General features: G+C 46.5%; 2 protein-coding genes across 6 annotated transcripts in view; both read right to left on the reverse strand.

Annotated features, from left to right (window-relative positions):
- LOC144735621 (hephaestin-like) overlaps positions 1–11,242 on the reverse strand; it is a 31,206-nt gene extending 19,964 nt beyond the window's left edge. The window contains exon 1 of the mRNA XM_078618054.1: positions 10,690–11,242. Within this exon, the coding sequence (XP_078474180.1) occupies positions 10,690–10,847 (158 nt within the window). The 5' untranslated portion in view covers positions 10,848–11,242. The remainder of the gene's footprint in view (positions 1–10,689) is intronic.
- A 2,487-nt stretch (positions 11,243–13,729) lies between these two features.
- LOC144735706 (high affinity choline transporter 1-like) overlaps positions 13,730–21,687 on the reverse strand; it is a 29,638-nt gene continuing 21,680 nt past the window's right edge. For 4 of the 5 annotated variants that reach the window (XM_078618197.1, XM_078618196.1, XM_078618194.1 and 1 more), the window contains exon 10: positions 13,730–21,444. In XM_078618197.1, coding sequence (XP_078474323.1) covers positions 20,869–21,444 — 576 coding nt within the window. In that variant the 3' untranslated portion in view covers positions 13,730–20,868. The remainder of the gene's footprint in view (positions 21,445–21,687) is intronic. The other variant, XM_078618198.1, reaches the window with a different exon arrangement.

Raw genomic sequence — 21,687 nt, forward strand, 5'->3', positions numbered from 1 at the left:
GGCTGTGGCGGGTGGTAGCGGGTTCAACGACACATTTATATATTTACGCGATCTAACCAAAAAAAAACCTCTTACGGATGATATTGGTCGCGAAAGCCTACCGCGTGTTAAAAAGGTGTTCAGCATCACGGGTTTAAAGCGTAACCAAGGCTGGATGACTTGCATAATTCTCACGCGCCACAGGTCTCCTGAATGAACTTACACAATTCCATCTTTCATAATGCATTGCCTATCATATCGACCCATAACCGCAGCCTCTTCATCGTATAATTAAAAGACACCCACGCTCTTGCAGCGGCTCGCAGAGTGGTACTTTTCATATTACAAAGTCGTGCGTGACACACCGCGAAAAATTTATGAAAAATCTGCCTCTGGCCAGAGGGCGAATACTTTATTTGAAATTTTAATTCCCATTACACAACCTATGCTCGTGTGTCTGGATCATCAAAAATGCGTGAATTAAAGCTCTCGGTTACAATTCATAAAATGCCAGAGAATGTGCCCTGATCGCGTATAAAGTTACTAAAAATGCGGTACGCCCAAGACTGGGTGCGTGTGTCCATGCACCCGTTTGCGAATGCGTTGCCTTCACTTTGCTCGCTTGTAGGGCAGGTCCTAGCTTTACGCGTTGCGTTCACACCGTGCACGAGTTTCGGCGAATAACGCGGCACACCCCCCCCCCCCCCCCCGTTGTAACGCGGTTCCTGAGCACTCAACGACAAACGAATTTGCCGAGCTGCACGGCCGAGCGGTACGACACAGCGCACTGAGTGAAACAGTGAGGCAGTGGCGTGCCCTCGGTTATTTGCCCCACCGTCTTCCCGTGCGCGTGCCTCGTGCCTGACCAAACTTCATCGTGACATTGTTTGTGGAGGAGGTCGTGTTTTCGCTCAACGCGTGTTCAGCAACGCTACTACGGCGGTGAACGAGGACTTGCAGTGTACACAACACCCAACCAACCCCAAGCTACTCGGACTGTAGTGTCGGCATGGTGCCTCGGAGAGGAGGAATCCATCGGGAAATCTTGGCGACCAGTCTGCTCCCGCCCCCCCCCCCCCCCCCCACGGCTGTTTGTCAGCAAACTGTGGAAGAGACGTCGCTCATAGGACATAAAAATGTGATCCATCAAGTTGCTTATTATTTGGTTCTTTCGGTTAAGTCACGTCTAAAGATAAAATAATAAATTAAATAATAGAATACGACGTTTCGATTGCAACACAAGCAATCATCATCAGGTATAATGAAATAGCGACATAAAATCTAACCAGAAAACTATAGACAGACATATTAGCAGACAGATATCACCAAGATACATAGCGGGAGCAACACAGGTAACAAAGAGGGGTGATCGTCTCTGTGGGGTGGCCTTAAATAGACAGAGGGGGGGGCGGAGGCAGAGAGAAGGAAGGGGGGTTAGAGAAAAAATTTGCATATCAATGAGTGGTCAACAGACGTGGTGCTGCACGGCAAGTAAGCCTGAAAATCAGGAGGACACACTAAAATTAAATAACCTAGTAAAATATCGAAATGTAATGTAATACAACACAGAGGGTCGATCACACAATTAACGCATAGCCTGGTTGATTACGTATTTCAAAGATTTCTAAGTTAGAATTTAAGTGTGAACATTCTAAAGAGGACACAGGCAGAGAAAACAAGTCGCCAGAGAGAGAGAAAAAAGATAAGCTTAACTTCCCCGTAGAAGTGGTTCAATCTTAATTTTAGAACTTTCGTGACTGCAGGAATTATTATTTGGTTCTTTCGGTTAAGTCACGTCTAAAGATAAAATAATAAATTAAATTAAATAATAGAATACGACGTTTCGATTGCAACACAAGCAATCATCATCAGGTATAATGAAATAGCGACATAAAATCTAACCAGAAAACTATAAACAGACATATTAGCAGACAGATATCACCAAGATACATAGAGAGAGCAACACAGGTAACAGAGAGAGGTGATCGTCTCTGGGGTGGCCTTAAATAGACAGAGGAGGGCGAACCAAATAATAATTCCTGCAGTCACGAAAGTTCTAAAATTAAGATCTTTCCAATGATTACTAAGTTTGTACCCATCATCACGGTTGAAATTATGTCTGTGTTTGTATATTTGTATGGCTTCGTGTACAAACCTTTGATGGTAGCCGGGAGGTTTGCAGAGAACCTTGGTCTCGGAAAAGACAATTTCATGAGAGCCCACCGAGTTGTAGCAATGATCGGCAACGGCAGAAGAATCAGTTCTGCCGTGTTTCAGATCCGACTTGTGCTCGCGGACACGATCAGAAACATGACGTTTCGTTTCTCCAATGTAGCAATCACCACAAATGCAACTCAATTTATAGACTCCAGGATACTGTAAGTCAGGAACGACATCCTTCACAGATGGAATCAGATCACGGATTTTATGCACTGTACTGAATCGGACTTGGATCTTATGTTTGTTTAGAATTTTGGAGATCTTTTTGGTCACGCCTGCTATGTATGGTAACGTGATGGTTTTGGTCGGAGTTTCAAGTGGCTGTTTCTGTGTGGTGGGAGAGACAGCTTGGCGGATAGTACGGTCAGAGTATCCTGACCGGTGAATTAAGACATGTACATCGGGCCCTCAGGATGAACGGATACTCTGACCGTACTATCCGCCAAGCTGTCTCTCCCACCACACAGAAACAGCCACTTGAAACTCCGACCAAAACCATCACGTTACCATACATAGCAGGCGTGACCAAAAAGATCTCCAAAATTCTAAACAAACATAAGATCCAAGTCCGATTCAGTACAGTGCATAAAATCCGTGATCTGATTCCATCTGTGAAGGATGTCGTTCCTGACTTACAGTATCCTGGAGTCTATAAATTGAGTTGCATTTGTGGTGATTGCTACATTGGAGAAACGAAACGTCATGTTTCTGATCGTGTCCGCGAGCACAAGTCAGATCTGAAACACGGCAGAACTGATTCTTCTGCCGTTGCCGATCATTGCTACAACTCGGTGGGCTCTCATGAAATTGTCTTTTCCGAGACCAAGGTTCTCTGCAAACCTCCCGGCTACCATCAAAGGTTTGTACACAAAGCCATACAAATATACAAACACAGACATAATTTCAACCGTGATGATGGGTACAAACTTAGTAATCATTGGAAAGATGTTATCAACCACGCAAAAAAGACTTAATTACACTTTTTTGAACCATCTTATCTGACAGGCACTATTTTACTTTACTTTACCGAGTGTTAACATCCCCAGTTATTTTTTTAACAGTACTCTCTTCATTGTTCAGCCAGCATTGGTATAAACATGGGCATTTTCGTTCTTTTGTCTATCATGTGTATCAGACCTCCCCTCCCCCTCTCTGTCCATTGTGTTGGCGTGTGCAGCAGCAACCGCGTCCAAGCCGTCGTCCATTGTTTTGGCCCCCCCTCCCCCTCCCGATGCGTTGTGCTTAGCACTCCGTGCTGTCTTTGAGCCCCGCCCCCCTCCCGATACGTTCCATTCATTGGCTACCACATTCTGATGAGCTCCCCCCCCTCTCCTCCCCCCTTCAACTTGCTTATAAGGGATTACTTCTTGAATCATTGCCTCACTTGATGCAGCCAATTCGGTTGTGACGGTCCCACCTGATTACGGAGACTTGTGTTGCCTCCGAAACGTCGTGATTTGTTTTATTTTATTTTCATTAATTTTGATGTTTTACCTACGTGACTTTACCGAAAAAACCTAAGAATATGATATCTGTCTGCTAATATGTCTGTCTATAGTTTTCTGGTTAGATTTTATGTCGCTATTTCATTATACCTGATGATGATTGCTTGTGTTGCAATCGAAACGTCGTATTCTATTATTTAATTTAATTTATTATTTTATCTTTAGACGTGACTTAACCGAGAGAACCAAATAATAATTCCTGCAGTCACGAAAGTTCTAAAATTAAGATTGAACCACTTCTACGGGGAAGTTTTAAGCTTATCTTTTGTCTCTCTCTCTGGCGACTTGTTTTCTCTGCCTGTGTCCTCTTTAGAATGTTCACACTTAAATTCTAACTTAGCAATCTTTGAAATACGTAATCAACCAGGCTATGCGTTAATTGTGTGTTGACCGACCCTCTGTGTTGTATTACATTACATTTCGATATTTTACTAGGTTATTTAATTTTAGTGTGTCCTCCTGATTTTCAGGCTTACTTGCCGTGCAGCACCACGTCTGTTGACTACTCATTGATATGCAAATTTTTTCTCTAACCCCCCTTCCTTCTCTCTGCCTCCGCCCCCCCCCCCTCTGTCTATTTAAGGCCACCCCACAGAGGCGATCACCCCTCTCTGTTACCTGTGTTGCTCCCGCTATGTATCTTGGTGATATCTGTCTGCTAATATGTCTGTCTATAGTTTTCTGGTTAGATTTTATGTCGCTATTTCATTATACCTGATGAGGATTGCTTGTGTTGCAATCGAAACGTCGTATTCTATTATTTAATTTAATTTATTATTTTATCTTTAGACGTGACTTAACCGAAAGAACCAAATAATAATTCCTGCAGTCACGAAAGTTCTCAAATTAAGACCATCAAGTTGCCTTTATATATTTCATTCGGTAGGGGGCATACGCACTATGCCTAGAAGGTCTGCTAGGAGGATGGTTAATTAATAATTACCAGAGCTGGAATTGAACAAACTTTTGCGAAAACCAAATTTTTTAAATGACAGGATGTAGTTTGTGTGTGTGTGCGCAATCAGCGATGACTGGGCCGAGATGACAAACGCCGTTCGCTACACTCGAGGACTCGCTCTGATCACAGGCGGACGGAACCAGGATTCGAACCCAGGAACTTTGGCATATAACCCCGACCTCGCCGGCTCATTTACAACTACTATAACTTTTCATGGCGTGCTTTTTGAAGCATGTCATTCATTCAAATGAATATTCTTTACATACTTGAGAATGTAAAAAAAAATCTATTGCAGCACATTCTCTTGCTATTTTATCATTGCATAAAAAAGCAGGTTGTTTTTGGTGCCGAGTACAGGATGATCGTGAGAAGAGCATGGAAATCACATTTTATTATTACTAATAACATGATGCTTATTATAATTAATTGAACATCCTGTATCGCCCTCGTGTGTCAAACTACCACCTCGTGGTGATGCTCTGCCACCTGGTGGCCATCTTGACTTAGATGTCCTGTACAGTCACGTTCCCGCACTCAGCGAATGGTCACCATTTGAGTCGTGACACGTGACAAGAGTCAGGTCCCCAGCATAGGTATGTGGAATTTCCACCACCATTAGGAATGCATAATTTACAAATCCTGTGCCGTACTGTCATCTCATAACTGCCGAACACCCCAAGCTCGCATCGCCTGGCAATCCCAAGAAGTGTCCCCATTCTGACCAGGCTGCTTGGCTTCCAAGATCTGACAAAGTCCCCCGCCCGCATCCCGATCATGGCCACGTGCTGTTATTCGTGACATCACGGCTACCAGAGAGAGACCACAAACATGAAAAACACGTTGAGACATTAGCCACAGTCATAAACATTAATCGTCATCTTTCGGCTAACCATCGAACACAAGACGCTCACCGCATCACGCGGCGCTTTGAGGTGCGCTTCTGTGGCCGTCTGGAACGCTCTTCCTTCCGATATTGGGAAGCCACTGGAGCTATGCGCTTTTCGACTCGTTTTTTTGTTGTTGCAGAACTGCCGTGTGCGTTTAGTTTGCCGTCCTTCCACCGCACCTCCGATTAGCGCGGTTGGCTACGTACGGTGCGAAAGAAGTTCAACGCACATATAAGTCAGGTCACAATCAATCCGCTGTCGGATGCTGCCCTTCAAGCCGTTCTCCATCTCTCACATGCCCATGGTGGAATCATTAACCACGCACCTACACACGAGTCGATCTCATCGCGCTCCATCTCCATGGTGGATGTACTCCGAGACTCGTTGCATTCCCCGGCTGCTGCTTTGTCGTTATTCTTGACCCTCAGCTCGTCCATTGCCCTCGTGTTATGACGTATACCCAGTGCCCGATTATCCCAGTAGCACAAGTAGCAACAGAACGGGCCCTGCTTGCAAGCTATCAATTCCGGTTCAGTGATTCTGCACTTGCTCTATTACTATAGTACTATACCGCCTTCAACTTTTGTGGACCACTGGGTGTTTAAGGTTAGCGATTTGTCGTATTATCTGGCTGTATAGCAAATGAAAAAATACAATTACTTTACTATGCAAGTAAAAAATTTGTATTTGAATATTTACGTGTTTCTTTTTTATTTAGGGCCCCTTTATAACATCGTGCTACAGGCCCTGCACTCGCTTCATCCGGCACTGCGTACATCCTCGTCCCTTTACACATTTCCAGGATGCTTTAACACTCATATGGGACTATCGTTTTTAATGGAAAAAGAACGGATAATACTACACTGTAACATGGTAACAAATGTAATGTTAATAGCTTCAAAGAGTCAAAGAGTCTCTTCCACTTGTTCGCCATCATTGTCAACACGTGCCTGGAATCTTCTCCAGGTGGTCTGCAGAGCCCGGAGGCTCTGGTATTTTTGCAAATTGTTGAAAATTCTCAGAATTGTTACTATTTTTTTAAGTATCCCGTATTATAACAGTCACCTTATATCTGTTTATTGTTTCTGTATCTTTGTAATTGTACTTTGATCAGTATAACAAACAAATTAATCTGCCCCAGCTGACGTGTCAGCCGGGAGTTATGAATTAACTAACATTCTTTCACGTTTGTGATGCACGTTTTTTTTGCTCAGATGTCTATTTGTTTTATTTTACGCCGTTTTCCGCTTCCTACGTTTTTTTTCTGGCGACCCAGGTCACGCTTGCGAACGAGACTCAATTCTGGTCTCGGGGGGGTTTCATGCGCCAGGTGAAATTAAATCAACTATGTGCAGTATGCAATGGCCTAATTTGCATCATCATCATTATGTTCCATTCAATAGCTCCAGAGCAACAATAGGGGCCCAACACATTTCCCTCCACGGTTGTCGCTCTCCCCCCCCCCCCACTCTTTATCCAGCGTCGTGGCTTAGTGTTACTCAAGCATTGCCGCTCATGCAAATTCCATCTCGCCATCGCCGAGGAACAAAAACACACAGCCGGTGATTGTCAACCATTGTTCACAAGCTCTCCGTTGTGCCCCCTCTACATCGAGGCGTCTTCGGCCAACGCGATGAACGTTTATTCACACGCGGGAGGGAAACAAGGAGATCACCTGGGGAAAACCCGCGCGTGCGAGGGAAAACAAAAAAATCCCGTTATCCGCCGCCCTATACCTATTATCTGAAACTTTTTACTCGCGGATAAGCGGAGCAGATTCATTCTAATTTGACAACTAAATACTTGAAAACCTATTTTTGGTGTCTAGTTTGTGGTTCTTCCACCGCACCTCCGATCAGCACGGCTGGCTATGTACTGTGCGAAAGAAGTTCAGACGTATACTCCGCAGGATAGTAGGATCCGGTGACCCGTGTCACTTTCCTTGATCCGCCACATTCCCGGTAGGTTCCCCTGTACACGGTGTGGAAGTAACGTAGGGGGCGCCGCGGTGGCTAGGAGATATTAACTACCTCGCCTGGTATACAGGAGGTCGCGGGTTCGATCCTGACCCCGACGCCTGTTGTATATTTGGATTTGGCGTGCCTCTCATCATTATCATCACGGTGGCTAGGAGATGTCAACTACCTCGCCTGGTATACAGGAGGTCAAGGTTCGATCCTGACGCCTGCTGCTGCTGTATATTTGGAGTTTGTGTGTTGCTCCCCGTGGTGGTGGGGAAAAGGGGCAATCCCTCTACTGTGTGGAGCAGATCTCAGCACGTGGCTCTGTGATATCAGCTTCCGTGGACCGTTCTCTAACACAGATCACACTTTGTTCCCGTGACGACACATTCGGGGCGAGACAAAAAGTTCGGGGAAATTTACCAAAATTTACATAAATAAATTACCGATTCGCACAATAGATACAATAATCCCATTGTTTAAACGCAAAAAACACACACAAAGCGCTCCTGTTTAACCATTGGGCATATAATTATTGTTCAGTCAAACCAACCCCTCATCCCCAGCGATGCAATGATGTCATCTACGACGTCACCGTGCAATTATTGTAAGGCGTTTTGAGATGGAATCGTACGAACGACGCTGTATGAAATGTAATTATCAATATTTATATGAATCATCACTCGTTGATTTCAAGAACGCGTTCTTTAATCGCCTCACTTTTGGTGGCGGGTGGTGGCGGCTACGCACGCGGCTGCCTCCAATCGAGCACTGGTCGTGGTGGTGGAGGTGGTGGTGGAGGTGGTGGTGGAGGTGGTGGTGGAGGTGGTGGTGGAGGTGGTGGTGGTAGCAGCCAGGGTTGGTGGATCATCGCACAGGTGCCGTGAAACTCCCCTCATCCTGTGGGCGTTGAGGTGCCATGCCCTGTGGACTAATCGCCATCCGTTTCCATCTGTATGGGGATCGAACGCCCGCCAAATCCTCTTCACGTGCTAGGGTTTCCACCTCCCACGTGGTATAATAATTTAAAAAATACAACTCATCATTTATAAGAATGGGTGTCTACCCTTTCTGGCAATAAAACAGGAGGTGGTAGGATGTTTAAACACCAAATAGAAACCTTTTGCAAGGCATCACATCTGCATTAGCCGCACGTGCATAGTTTGAAACTGATTGGCCTACACCAGAGACAGCTTTCGATAGGGCCTCGTCTCAACAGCGTCAGACCAAATAACGCCAAAAAGGTGCAGATTACAAAGTGAATGTAGAAATCAGAAAAGGTGTAGCTCGGGTGAATAGCTATATCGTGGGACCTTTTTACCAGTATCAAAGTACGGAAAATAAAACCTATTCTTATATTATTTTCCCCTAGATTCGCAACCCCCAGTCAGAAAATCTTGCAGGGTGGTGCGGTCAAGATCGGTTCTCGTGATGTCGAAGCGGTTGGAAGAAGAACGTTTATACTGGTAGGAACCTCCTGGTTACACCAGCCCACAGGGGATTATTGTGTCCGTTCGTCGTGCAGGGAGGGGCTGGGTGGGGAGAGTGGGGCTGTGTGGAGAGGGTGGGGAGCAGCTGGTCACCCCGTGGTGCCCTTATAAAACTCAACGTTTAACCTACTCACGCCGGCTTGTGCCCGCCCTCAGTCGGGCATATTTGCGGAATGTACCACGCCGCCGTTGACCCTGGCCATTGACCGAGCAACCCAACGTTCCTACCAGCTCCCTCCGCAGGAATGTGTTCAGCGGCCGATTACGAAGAAGCTTCACAGCCTGTTGCCGTATAGCAGCACCCAGCCCTGACGACGATCCGCTTGGCTCCGTGTTCCAAACGGCAGCGAGATTTGACTCCTCGTGCCCTGGGGCCTGGGTCGGACGGTTGGTTCATCGATTCATTTCTTCCACGATAATTTCTTGGCGGACGGCGGGATCAAGAGATGGGCGACTCGTCGTGTTGCCACCACGCGTTCGAACGGGAACGCAGCTGCTGAAACGAAGTGCAACTTCCGATGGAGGAGTCGGCAGCTCTCTCATGGGCAACGGCGACATCGTCAGACTGAAGACGGAAGCTTGTGTTGCCTCCGAAACGTCGTGTTTTTATTTATTTTACTTTTATTAATTTTAATTTTTTACCTACGTGACTTTACCGAAAAAACCTAAGAATATCGTCAGACTGCTTTTTTTTTATGGAGGACCGGTTTGTTATGATGCACCGGTGTGCCGCCAAGACGTCTATTTTACGAACTCTCAAGATGAGATTCAAGGTCCCCATGCCAACCACGTTACGCCCATTTATTCAAGTCTTTGGTTTCAAAATAAAATAAAAAAACCCCACGAAACTAATTCCCGCCAGGCAAATTCCACCTCCACAACAACAACCAGTGCGGGCTAAATGTCACGTGATAGAGAGTTGCCAGAATACACGGCGAATGAAATGCAATGCTCAGGGCATGAATGCACAATCGTGCCAGTGTGTGTGTGTGTATCACGCTGCACGAGGTGAATTAAATCCGCCCTCTCGACTCACGTCAATCACTGCATGAGAAGATTTGCATGAACATTAGCAAGGTTTTTATATTTTTGCATTTCTATGTGCGTCACACTTTTCTAAAGAAGTGCACGAACCGGATGCCCTTGAGTGCTGAAGCGAGATTGTGGGAGGCAGGGCAGTTAAGTGAATGGACCTGTGGCGCATCTCTTCAATATGAATGGATGGATGGCACGCCACATCAATACGAATTAATGGATTGCAGATCCCCCAAAAAATATGAATAGATGGCACATTCCATTTATGTGAATGAAAGGCTGGCAGGGTGGGGCGGCGGGGGATGATAGGGGTACTCAGATTGTAAATGTTGTGGATTTGCACTCCAACACACAACCGGCGTGCTGTACGAGTAACGAATTGACACGTTCTGTTGACGTGACGACCCCAACTAATTGGCTGTGTCGGGTGGTGGCGGATTTAACGACGCATTTATATTTACGCGATCGAACCCCCAAAAAAAACCCTATATTATGGTTTATAAATGTTTGAACGTGTTCGTGGTTGAATGTTAATTGACTGCACATGATTGCGTTCACGAATGATAAATAACCGACTTTACAAATAAAAAGGATGATTAATTCATAAAGACACACGCACACATGAATTGCCGAATGAATTGGAGCCCGGCTTACCCTTGCTCCGGCGAAACGCCGCTGCCACCGCCGGGCGCGTAATCCCAGTCTACCTCCCGCACGGCGACGTGGAACTCCCGGTCCCGGGCGCGAACTCGTCCCACCAGCAGCGCGGCCAGAGCCGCCACCACCACAGCGGCCCGCGCGCACAGCGGCATCGCGACCCTCCTCCTCGTGCTGCTGCTGCGACTGCTTAGGACTGTGCTGCGCTTGATCCCGCTTCTACTGTTGTCTTCTTGTTACTACGCCTGTGGTGGTGGTGATGATGATTGGGGGGAGGGTTGGTGGTGGTGGTGGTGGTGGTGATGATGGGGGAAGGGTGGTGGTGATGATTGGGGTGAGGGTGGTGGTGATGGTGGAAGGGTGGTGGTGATGGGGGAAGGGTGGTGGTGATGATTGGAGGGGAGGGTTGGTGGTGGTGGTGATGATGATAGGGGAAGGGTGGTGGTGATTATTGGGGGGGAGCGTTGGTGGTGGTGATGGACGTTGTGGTGACGATTGGGAGGAGGGTGATGGTGGTGGTGACGATTGGGAGGAGGGTGATGGTGGTGGTGGTGGTGACGATTGGGAGGAGGGTGATGGTGAGGCAACCCCAGCGGAAGGTAGTAAACCTCGCCCCCGCTTGATTGCGATGCCCTGGGTCAGCCGGTGTTCTGCCCTCCTCCTCCCCCCCTCCTCCCCCACTCCTCCAGCGAGAGAGGTTTCGGGGCGCTTCTCCTCCCACGTGTGCGTGACGGACGCCGTTCAGAATGAACGCAGCCCGCGTCTCGTGAACGGTGGCATTGCGAGCCAACACATCCAGGGAGAAAGTAGTGGGCGTACGCATGTATGCAGAACTTCTTTCGCACCCTACTGTCAGCCAAGCGTGCGAATCGGAGGTGCGGGTGGGTGAGTGAATGAGTGGAGCTATGGGTGGCTGAGTAAGAAAATAAGCGAATAAGTGGATGAGTGTTTGAGTCGGTGAGTGGGCGGATGGATGAATTGGTGTGGGTTAACGTTTGGGTTGATGTTGATAGATGACTGATTGCGTGATTGCGTGGATGGTTTGGTGTAGGTCGGTGACTTCCTAAATCAAGTGCAGGTTGGTAAGTGAGTTAGTTGATGGTGTTTGCTAAGCGTGTGCATGTGTTCCGTGTGAATGTGTTGGCGTGTTCGCCACGTGTCTGGGTGTGTGTGCTGTGGTTAGCCACGTCAAAAGCTTTCGTGACTACAGGGATTCATATTATTGGTTCTTTCGGTAAAGTCACGTAGAAGGGAAGTAATAAAATAATGAAAATAAAACAGAATAAAATAAAATTCTCACGACGTTTCGGCCACAACACAAGCAGCCGTCCTCAGGCCGAAACGTCGTGAGAATTTTATTTTATTATTTCTTTTATTATTGTTTCCCTTCTACGTGACTTTACCGAAAGAACCAAGAATACGTCCAAAACTGTTGAGGGGGGCGGGGTGGTCTAGTCCCACGCACGGCGCCAGCAGTGGTTCGCACTTCTGGTGGAATCTGTGACTCATGGCGCGCGCCTCCGTCCACTGCCAATACAGAGAGGGCCCTGTGATGGCACAGCGTGGGCCAGCTGAAGTCTACGTGCTCTGCCCCTCGTGGCAGCGGTCACCTTGGCCCTATGCCTGTGACGACGAGGCCGAGTGGTGGCCGAGCCCAAGACGTTCTGTTGATTAAAAACCAGCGCGCAAAAAAAAACATGTTCCGTGCCAAGCCCTCGACCCAGCAGGTTTCATATATTTTACGCCAGCCGATTCATCAGAATAATACATAAATAAATAAAGTGCCGAGTCAGACTGTAAGGCAGCCAAAGGGGTGAGTGAATGGGCTCTCCGATGAGTGTTCCCCGGTTGTGACCGCTACGCGTGCCGTTCGGGGACACACGACGTCCACGAACCGGGAGCTTCTTCGGTGGAACTGAACGGGGAATCTTGGGAACTGAACGGGGAATCTTGGGAGCCGAACAACGCCCGCGGCACAACCCCAAACACACACGAGGACGTGAGAGAATGCTTTACTACGTATTCTTAGGTTTTTTTTCGGTAAAGTCACGTCGGTAAAACATTAAAATTAATCAAGTAAAATAAAATAAAAATCACGACGTTTCGGAGGCAACACAAGCCACGACAGCTGTATCAAGTAAGGTCGTGATTTTTATTTTATTTTACTTTTATTAATTTTAATGTTTTACCTACGTGACTTTACCGAAAAAAACCTAAGAATATGAATCCTTGCAGTCACGAAAGCTTCAAATCCAGAATGCTTTACTACGCTTTGAAATTGCCGTGCGCTCCGTTTACGAGCGTTCTACATCTCGTCTGCTAGTTGTGTAATATTCCTTGACGTGGTTTTTGTTTTCTTCTTGGTTCTTTCGGTAAAGTCACGTAGAAGGGAAATAATAAAATAAAAATAAAACATAATATTTTTATTTAATGTTTTCTTTTTATTATTTTATTATTTCCCTTCTACGTGACTTTACCGAAAGAACCAAGAAGATGAATCCCTGCAGTCACAAAAGCTTTAAATCGTGATTTTTGTTGTTGTTGGTTTTTTGTCTTGTCCTTGCTACTGTGCTCACGCAGCATCGCGGATTATCCCGTGACAAACAGCTGGGCAACTTGCATAACGGGATCATCATCATCATCACCGCCACCATCACACGTGTAACAAATAAAATACATTTCTTCAACGCAATTAAATCGCGGTTCTCAATTTGTCCTGATTGCGATGCCAAATCTAGCTATCAGCACTGTTTAACTGAACCCCACGACCCCAATCAGTAGGGAATGTAATCGATGCATGGCTTCAACGATTAAATTGATTGTTATACTGATCCCAGTAAACATGCCAAAGTCGGGTCAACGTTTGCCCAACTTGCCATGTTTTACTCGGGTGATACGCGTGTAGTAGAATTGTATGTGTAGGAATGGACACTTCACGATTCGCCAAATGATATGTGCACGATATGCTGTTCCATCTCGTCTTATCATCATCATTCATCATTTATACGAAAAAAGAGCAAATGTGAGTTTCTTCCTGTTGTCTGTCCGGATTTGTTTTTATTTAAGTAAATTTTTTGTGCGTATAACATTTGTGAAACATCACTTCAAGTAAGTGTTAATTTTAATGTATGTTTTAAAAGTCAGTTTAAAAAATGCCGATTTTAAAATTTCGGAAACATTACAACCGGCTTACGACAATTTTGATTTGCGACACGCGTTTATGACGTCTGTATAAGGCCACCGTGGATCGATTTACAACACAGAAACACTTCACCCAAATTTTCCCACTCGACTCTGAACTCGTCTTGACAGCGATGAGCGTTGCCGTGCAACGTGGTAGAGAGACCCTCGGTTTAGTTTGTAGAGGTCAAGTCAGTCACGCAAGCAGAGGAAGGACGAAGAGACACTCGGTTTAGTTTGTAAAGGTCAAGTCACGTAAGCAGAGGCAGGACGAAGACAAGCAGAGATCATTGATTTTGTCTCTGTTTGTGCCTCTCCCTTGTGATGGGACTTTGTAGGATGAACGTTGAGGTTTATTAGGGGCACGGGGTGACCAATAATTTGTCTGTAGTAAGGTAGGGCACTGATAAGGGGTTGACAGGTTTGCATATCTTACAGAGGAGAGAGTTAGAATATAAAAAAGTGGATTAAGATTGGCGGGCGACGTGTTTGGGCTTTGTAAAAAAAATGCTGTTTCCTCTTTCATGTATCCCTGTAATATCGACGAGGTATCTACAAATGGATCGCCCTGTAGGTTTGCTTAACACTCTTCTCCAATGAATGTATAGCGCTAGGGAACTCTTTTGTAACATGTTAATACGTTGATTTTGAAATAAAAACACCGATTCGCGTCTTATAGTAGTTTAGATCTTACTCATTCTAACCGAAGGTTCGAATTGAAACCCGAAGGCCCCTAAGCCTCCGCAGGAGCTCGGAGACGAGGGACCCGAAATGTTCACGTTCATGCGAATTCAACAAAGCAAACTACAAAGGAGATGGGGGAAAACCCCACACACGAGTCGAGTACACAGCAGACAACAACAGATGTCGCTGCGCTGCCCCATGCTGCCCACCACGTAACGTTGCCGCCTATCCCGACCTGTCCGTGCGAAGTGGTCACCCATCGGGCTCGACGCCTGCTGAGCGTCCAGGATGTGCCTAGATCTGCCATGGAACATTCTGGTTCATTTGGTCATTGGGATTGCGTCGCTATATTCCGTCAATTAGTGGGCATCGCTTGCGTGGATTCCACAGCGGCGTTGGGTATGGCCTGGGTAGGTCAGTGGATTTCGTCACACCCTGTTTGCCCCTCTCATTACAAGCCCAGCACTCGGGACAAAATCTGCGTTCCCATGCAATCACAACACGCCACGATTATCATTCACAGGCCGTGGCATGCAGCGTGGGTCGCTGGTGCAGTCGACCGCATGCAATTGTGTTGAGTATTGTGGTCAGCTGCAATAATTAAGAGTTCCTCCTATACGATGAACATGAGCAACACTCACACTATTTTTTCTACATTAAACTAAAATGTTTTATTTTACCAGGTAAGGCCCACTAAGCTATATAGCTTTTTTTCAAAAGCGACCTGCCCACAAATAATAGCTGAACGAAGTGGCTTATCACACGGAAACGTAGAGCAGCCAAATACTCTAAACGCGTGTTTCTGAATGTGTGCAGGACCGGGAGAAATATCCACGTGACCACGAGCAGAGCGTGCAAACTCCATGTATATACAGGCGTCAGGGTCAGGACCGAACCCACGACTTCCTGCAGAACCAGGCGAGGTAGTTAACATCTCCTAGCCACCGCGGCGCCCCCTACGTTACTTCCACACCGTGTACAGGGGAACCTACCAGGAATGTGGGGGATCAAGGAAAGTGGAGGATACGTCTGTTGAACTTCTTTCGCACCGTACGTAGCCAACCGTGCTGATCGGAGGTACGATGGAAGGACAACAAACTCGACACAAGAAGCAGTTCTCAAGAAATTAGTTAGTCAATTTAGAACGAATCTGCTCCACTTAACCTCGGGTAAAGAGGTGCAATAGGGTGGCGGATAACAGGCATCTTTTGTTTTGTTTTACCGGAGAGCTCCCGTGAGTAATAGAAGCCACTGGGAATAGGACCGTGGGCAAAAGAGTTCTCCCTTCTGTACGTATCGTGCGATCATGCGACGAAGACCTTCGTCCGGCCGTAGATAGACAATGGCTGATGATGATGAGCTTGAAAGGCGAATACACCAATGTGAGTTGAGAGGAAGGTTCCACTGTGTCAAGGCACGTGCTTCCAGAGTAACCTACTTCACAGCACAAGGGACATTTCCCCGAAACGTCGCCTACAGTATCCAGTTTTCCTTTCAAGGCTTGACGAATGAGTGAGTTGTTTGAATTATTATTTGTGCATCACTGCAAACAGAGCGGTGTCATCGTATAACTTGTTGTGCAGTATAATAGTTGGCATGCCAAGGGGTGCGGTGGTGGTGGAGGGGGGAAGGGGGTGGAGCACCGTCCAAAATCTCAACAGGTTTTGAAGTGTTGTTTATGTAACAGCGGGTTACAATTGCTAAACAAATGAACTTGTAATGTTTGACTGGACTTGTCAGATTGCTGTCATGAAGTGCCAACAAAGTGTGCAGCTGACAGGCAGCCTTGGCCGATTGTGGATGTGGTGTAATCATTTCAAGAATCTTGGGTTTCAGTACTCCTTTCAATGGCACTTGTTGGCAAAAAAAACGTTGCATCATTCTGGTTATACCCCGAAATTAGAAACTCGGTCTCGAAGACACGCACGGTTAGTTTTTGCTGTGTTTTTAGTGAATAGCAGAGTTTGCCAGGCGTGTTTTCATTACAATTTCGCTTTGAACCAGCTGACCGGGTGGCCCAGGAATTAGGGCATTGCCAATACCCGACTGGCATACCGAAGCTGAGGCCAGCGCCAGGCCCCACGGTACGGGTGGTTTTTCCACTGGCTATTTGCCATGGTGAGCTGGAACCAAACTGGGATATACGCTGGCCTTACAAGACATCTGAAGCAGGCTCGGGGCCAAACAAGGCCAGAGGCGAGGATAATGGTCATCAAACGAAACAAACTTTGTATTTTACCAGGTAAGGCCCACTGAGCTTTAGCTCTTTTTCAGAAACGACCTGGCCACACATGATAGCTCAGGAAAGTGGCTTATCACGTGGAAATGTATAGCGGCCAAACACCCTAAACGCGTGATGTTGATTCTAAATGTGGAGGGAAAACCCGGAGCACCCGAAGAAATATCCACGTGACCACGGGGAGAGAGACACGCAAACTCCAAATATACAGGCGTCATGGTTGGGTTTGAACCCACGTCCACCTGCATACCAGGTGAAGGCGATAACATCTCGTCACTGTGACGCCCCTGCAAGTACATTGTGTATGCGGTAAGCCAGCACACCGCTAGGGCACGGTGTCTCACCGCGTCATTGACGTGCGGCTCTATACAGGTAGTCCCCGGGTTATGGAAGGGTTAGGTTCCCGAGAACGATCCGTAACCCGAATTTTCCGTATGTCGGAAACTGAACAATTTCCCCCCAAAATGAACAATAAAATCCCATAGCCGGAAGTAGTTGCACCTCCCCTAGCCGACTTCTAGTTTGTTTTCTTTCAGTAACGCATCACGCTATCGTCCGTTTTCTATCACTATCTATAATATTGTATCGCTGTACGTACGCTCTGCACTTCCTGTGATTTTTTCATTTCAACGAATATCTACCCTAACTACCCACAATTAAACTAATGGAACATATCCGGTATCCAGTTGTTTATGAATATCACGGAACATTTTTATATGAATTGTTAATAGAAAGCGGTCACTTCTGAATTTGTGTTTACCGTGTATTAGGCTAGGCCTAGGCTTCTCTGATCGCTGTTGGCTGAGACCATGAGCAATTGAAGTGTAATTGTGTTAAATAAAGTACATACAGTAAATAACTCATGAAATAAACTTAAAATGAAGAAAACAAGCAAGACACATGGGGGAAATATAGTTCTAAGCATAAAAAAACAACTACGTAATGCTACAAAAGGAAAAGCATTACGTAACGCAACAAAAAATTCCATTTACTGAACCTTGATCCAAGCAAGCCTGCCTTACACCTCGCTCCGTGGTATTCATCCGCAACCTCACCGCACTGCACGACATGCGCTTACATAACTAACACACACAAAATCCGCATATTAATTTTTTTACACCATTTACAGGAGCATTTACGTGAGGTCGGATTTCCATAAGTCGGGTCCTTCCACAACATGGGGACTGTCTGCATATGCCTCGCGTGCGACATCAACGGCACGGCTCAGGTTCTGTAGTGGAAAAACAAATCTGGTGTGCCCGAAGCCGAACCGGGCTGGTTCGTCATGACCCCACGGTGGCTCGGTTTACGTTGGATAAAGGTGGGGTTCGAATCCCAGGTCTTGGCGTCCCGTGATTATAACCGGGCTCTCAAGTGTAGTGATGTGACGTCTCAGCATTGGTCACCGACAACTCCACAAACGAGATAATAAAGTGGTGGTTTTGACTTAAGATCGCTAGATTCTAGCTGCGATAGCGAAGAACATCGCTTTGATTAACAAGCAATGGGCACTCGATGCAAAGGCATAGAAAATGTGTCCGCCCCCCCAGACGTGATTCAGAAGTAGTTCTGTCATGTCCTCTTCAAGTAGCATCCTCCCGTCACCGAGCAACTCGGCCTTAGCTGTATAAAACAGAAATGTCTACGTCTCGTGACTTGGCGCCGATAACGCAACTGAAACGCACAAGAACAAAAAACGATTGAAGAAAAAAAGTGAATGTTGTTACTAGGTGATCGTGGGCCCTGGCCCCACTACAGAAAAAAAGCTAAATGAAATAAACAACCTCGATAATACTTCCCCATTTTTAACTGCATATTATACGAAGTTTTGGACTCGATAAAATCGCACGGATGATTGTAAACGGAAGTGAATAAGCCGGCGTGCCAGCCACTGGTAAACTCGTTCGAGCAGCGATTGCATTCGCTTGCCGTTTGGCCAGCCCGAGCACCTACCGTTCTGTTGACAACTGCACTCTCCAAGACAAATAGTTCACTACTTTAGCCCACCGGTGTGTTGAAGAGTGGATTCACAACATTTACAATTTACAGTTACGATGAGCGTCTTGATGAGAGAATATTTCTGTGCTGGGTGATGATGCGAATCTGCATTCAGATAGGCATCCGTGTGCGTTCCCTTTCGGTAAACGCTGTGTGTTATTTTGACATTTTGACCGCGTCCAAGCAAAATATCCAGGAAGGGGAGTATGTTGGTCACCTCCATTTCCATGGTGAACTGATCGGCTGGGTTTTGCACATTGAGATGATTTAAAAATGCATTAAGTGTATCTTTACCATGTGGCCAGACAACCCAAGTGTCATCGAGATATCTAAACCAAAAATATAGTTTTAATGTACTTGAGGCTAGTGCTCTTGTTTCAAAGATAGACTTAATTAATTTATAAATCATCTCAATGTGCAAAACAAAGCCATACATTGGGCAAAGGCAGTGTCAGATGGTGAAAGTTTAAGGATAGAGATTAAACAAGTTAACTGACTGAATGGCTACAATAATGCTCAAATTAACAGAGCATAGAATGCCAAATCAAGATCGAACAATACTGCTGAAAGTAATCAGATTATCAAAACAATTAAAATACCATACATCTCGGGAGTTACTGACAAATTAGCCCGTGTTTTGTAAAAGCAAAACATTAAAGTGAGATTTGGTACGGTACACGAAATTCAAAAACTAGTGTCTTGTACTAAAGATAAATTACCGAAGTTATCAACAGAAGGTGTATATCGGATTAATTGCTTATGCGGCAAGTGTTATATTTGACAGACGGGACTTAACATTAGCATAAGACTAAAATAACACAAAAGGAACATTAAATTATCTCAATCACAGCTGTCAGCAGTGGCAGAGCATGCTTGCCAACAAGGACATTCAATTGATTTTGATAACGTTGAAGTGTTTAGCAGAACTAATTATTACTGGCCAAGACTAGTTAGAGAATCAATTGAAATTCAGAAGAATTCAAATAATTTCAACCGCTGTGATAGCGACAGACTCAGCGCAGCGTATTATTAAGTATTACACAACACATATTGCAATTCCTTACAGGTGAGTCACATGCTAAGTGGCTGATTACTGATCTATTACATAATTGCATACACCCCCCCAACCCCCGCCTCTGATCTCGAATCCTAATGACGTCATCCTGCACTATTTAAGACCGGAAGAACGTGGATGGCTTCACTATTCTGGCAAATCGCCCGATGTTGCTGGTTGATGTAATTTCAAGCGAAACGTCGTACTACTCAAAAATTGTAAATGTTGTGGATCCACTCTTCAACACACCGGTGGGCTAAAGTATTGAACTATTTGTCTTTTGTCAACGTGACACATTTTTTACTGATTGGCCGTGTCGGGTGGTGGAGGGTTGCGACACATCATAAATAACGCGATCTAACCCAAAAAACCTTTATTATGAATAATATTGGTCGCGAAAGCCTGCTACGTGTTCAACTGATGGAAGAGGAGGCTAAAATATCCACTGTAGAGGCTCTCTTAATGCTCCCTCTAGTGGCGTGTGTAAGCAATTGCGGGGCGTGCACCTTTGCCTCTTACACTGCTGAAAAACATGAATCTCCAAGGCCTCTCTCGTATGTGAGCACTGGTTTCTCCGCATAAGGAAGGTAAACAAAGTCCTCCTGAAGACAATAACCGTGCCACTTTAATCACCCGTGGAAAACGAACGACTCAAACACGTCTCGCCCCATCCATGCCGAGCTCGGGGGTTTTTGGGCTCTTGGCCCACCGGTTATGGCACAGAGTAATTCTGATCGGCGAAATCTGAGTGTGCGGTGCCCCAGTTTTGCTCAAATGATTACTTGAATAGAGTACAGCCCTTGCCACGAGAGAGAGAGAGAGAAATGTAGAATGTGGAAATGTCAATTATTGCTACTGGGTAAAATTCACTGCGCCCCAGTGCGGCCCCACGTCTCACCAGCACACAGACACCACGCAAAGTAAGGTGCCCAGGAAAGATCAGTATAAATATACGTGTAAAAATTTGGTCATCGTGCACGTCACATTGTTTACAAATTCCTTGCCGCTTTCCCAAGCACCGTCATCCCGCGCACGTCTGCCTGATATCCGCTTCACCGCCGAGCTGCCCTTTCTCATCGGCCACCAACGTCATTTCCAACTGCTCTTTGTCACTGTCGGGCACGAGAACCTCGGTGGGCCGCGGCTGCGCCGGGGGGCCGGTGAACTCTTTCAAAAAATCCCAACGGCCGGGCAGCGTCCCGGACACGAACAGGTGCCTCGTCAAGAAGGACACGGCGACGTTCACCGTCAGCGAGATCAGCATGGCAATGGTCTTCATGGGAAGGGCCTGGTGGACCAGGCCGTCCACCTCGTGGTAGCCGGGGTAGCGGATGAGCGCCGGCAAGCTGAGCAGCGGCTCGCCGCCCGTCAGCCTGAAGAGGAGGCCCGAGAAGAACGCGACGATGAGCCCGTAGCCGTTGGACGCGCTGAGGAAGAGCACGAGGCACAGCTGCGGGAAGAGGACGATGTAGGTGAGCTCTCCGCACCACAGCCAGAGGCTGTAGGTCGACTGCGTCTGCAGGGCCAGGACCGTGGCCACGGATCCGGTGATGAGCACCGTTGACCTCAGCACCCACATGGACTCCCGGTCCGAAGCCTGGCGAGGGATGAACGACATTCGTTCCGGCGTTAGGGCGCGCGTGAGGGAGCTGCTGTTTGCGGTTGCGGCGCTGAGTTCAGAAATACGGTGACGCCGAGTTCTATTCCGAGCCGTGGCGGAAGAGCGAGTGACGATGAGTAAGGCTATGGGATTGGCAGAGCGGTCACGATGGTCGTGGAAATCGCGAACTTGAATAAAGTCCAATCTTGACTTAAAGCTTTTTAATAAAGTCCGTGAAAT

This window comes from Lampetra planeri, chromosome 56, assembly GCF_965212315.1.
Source record: "Lampetra planeri chromosome 56, kcLamPlan1.2.h2, whole genome shotgun sequence".
NCBI classification, from domain to species: domain Eukaryota; kingdom Metazoa; phylum Chordata; class Hyperoartia; order Petromyzontiformes; family Petromyzontidae; genus Lampetra; species Lampetra planeri.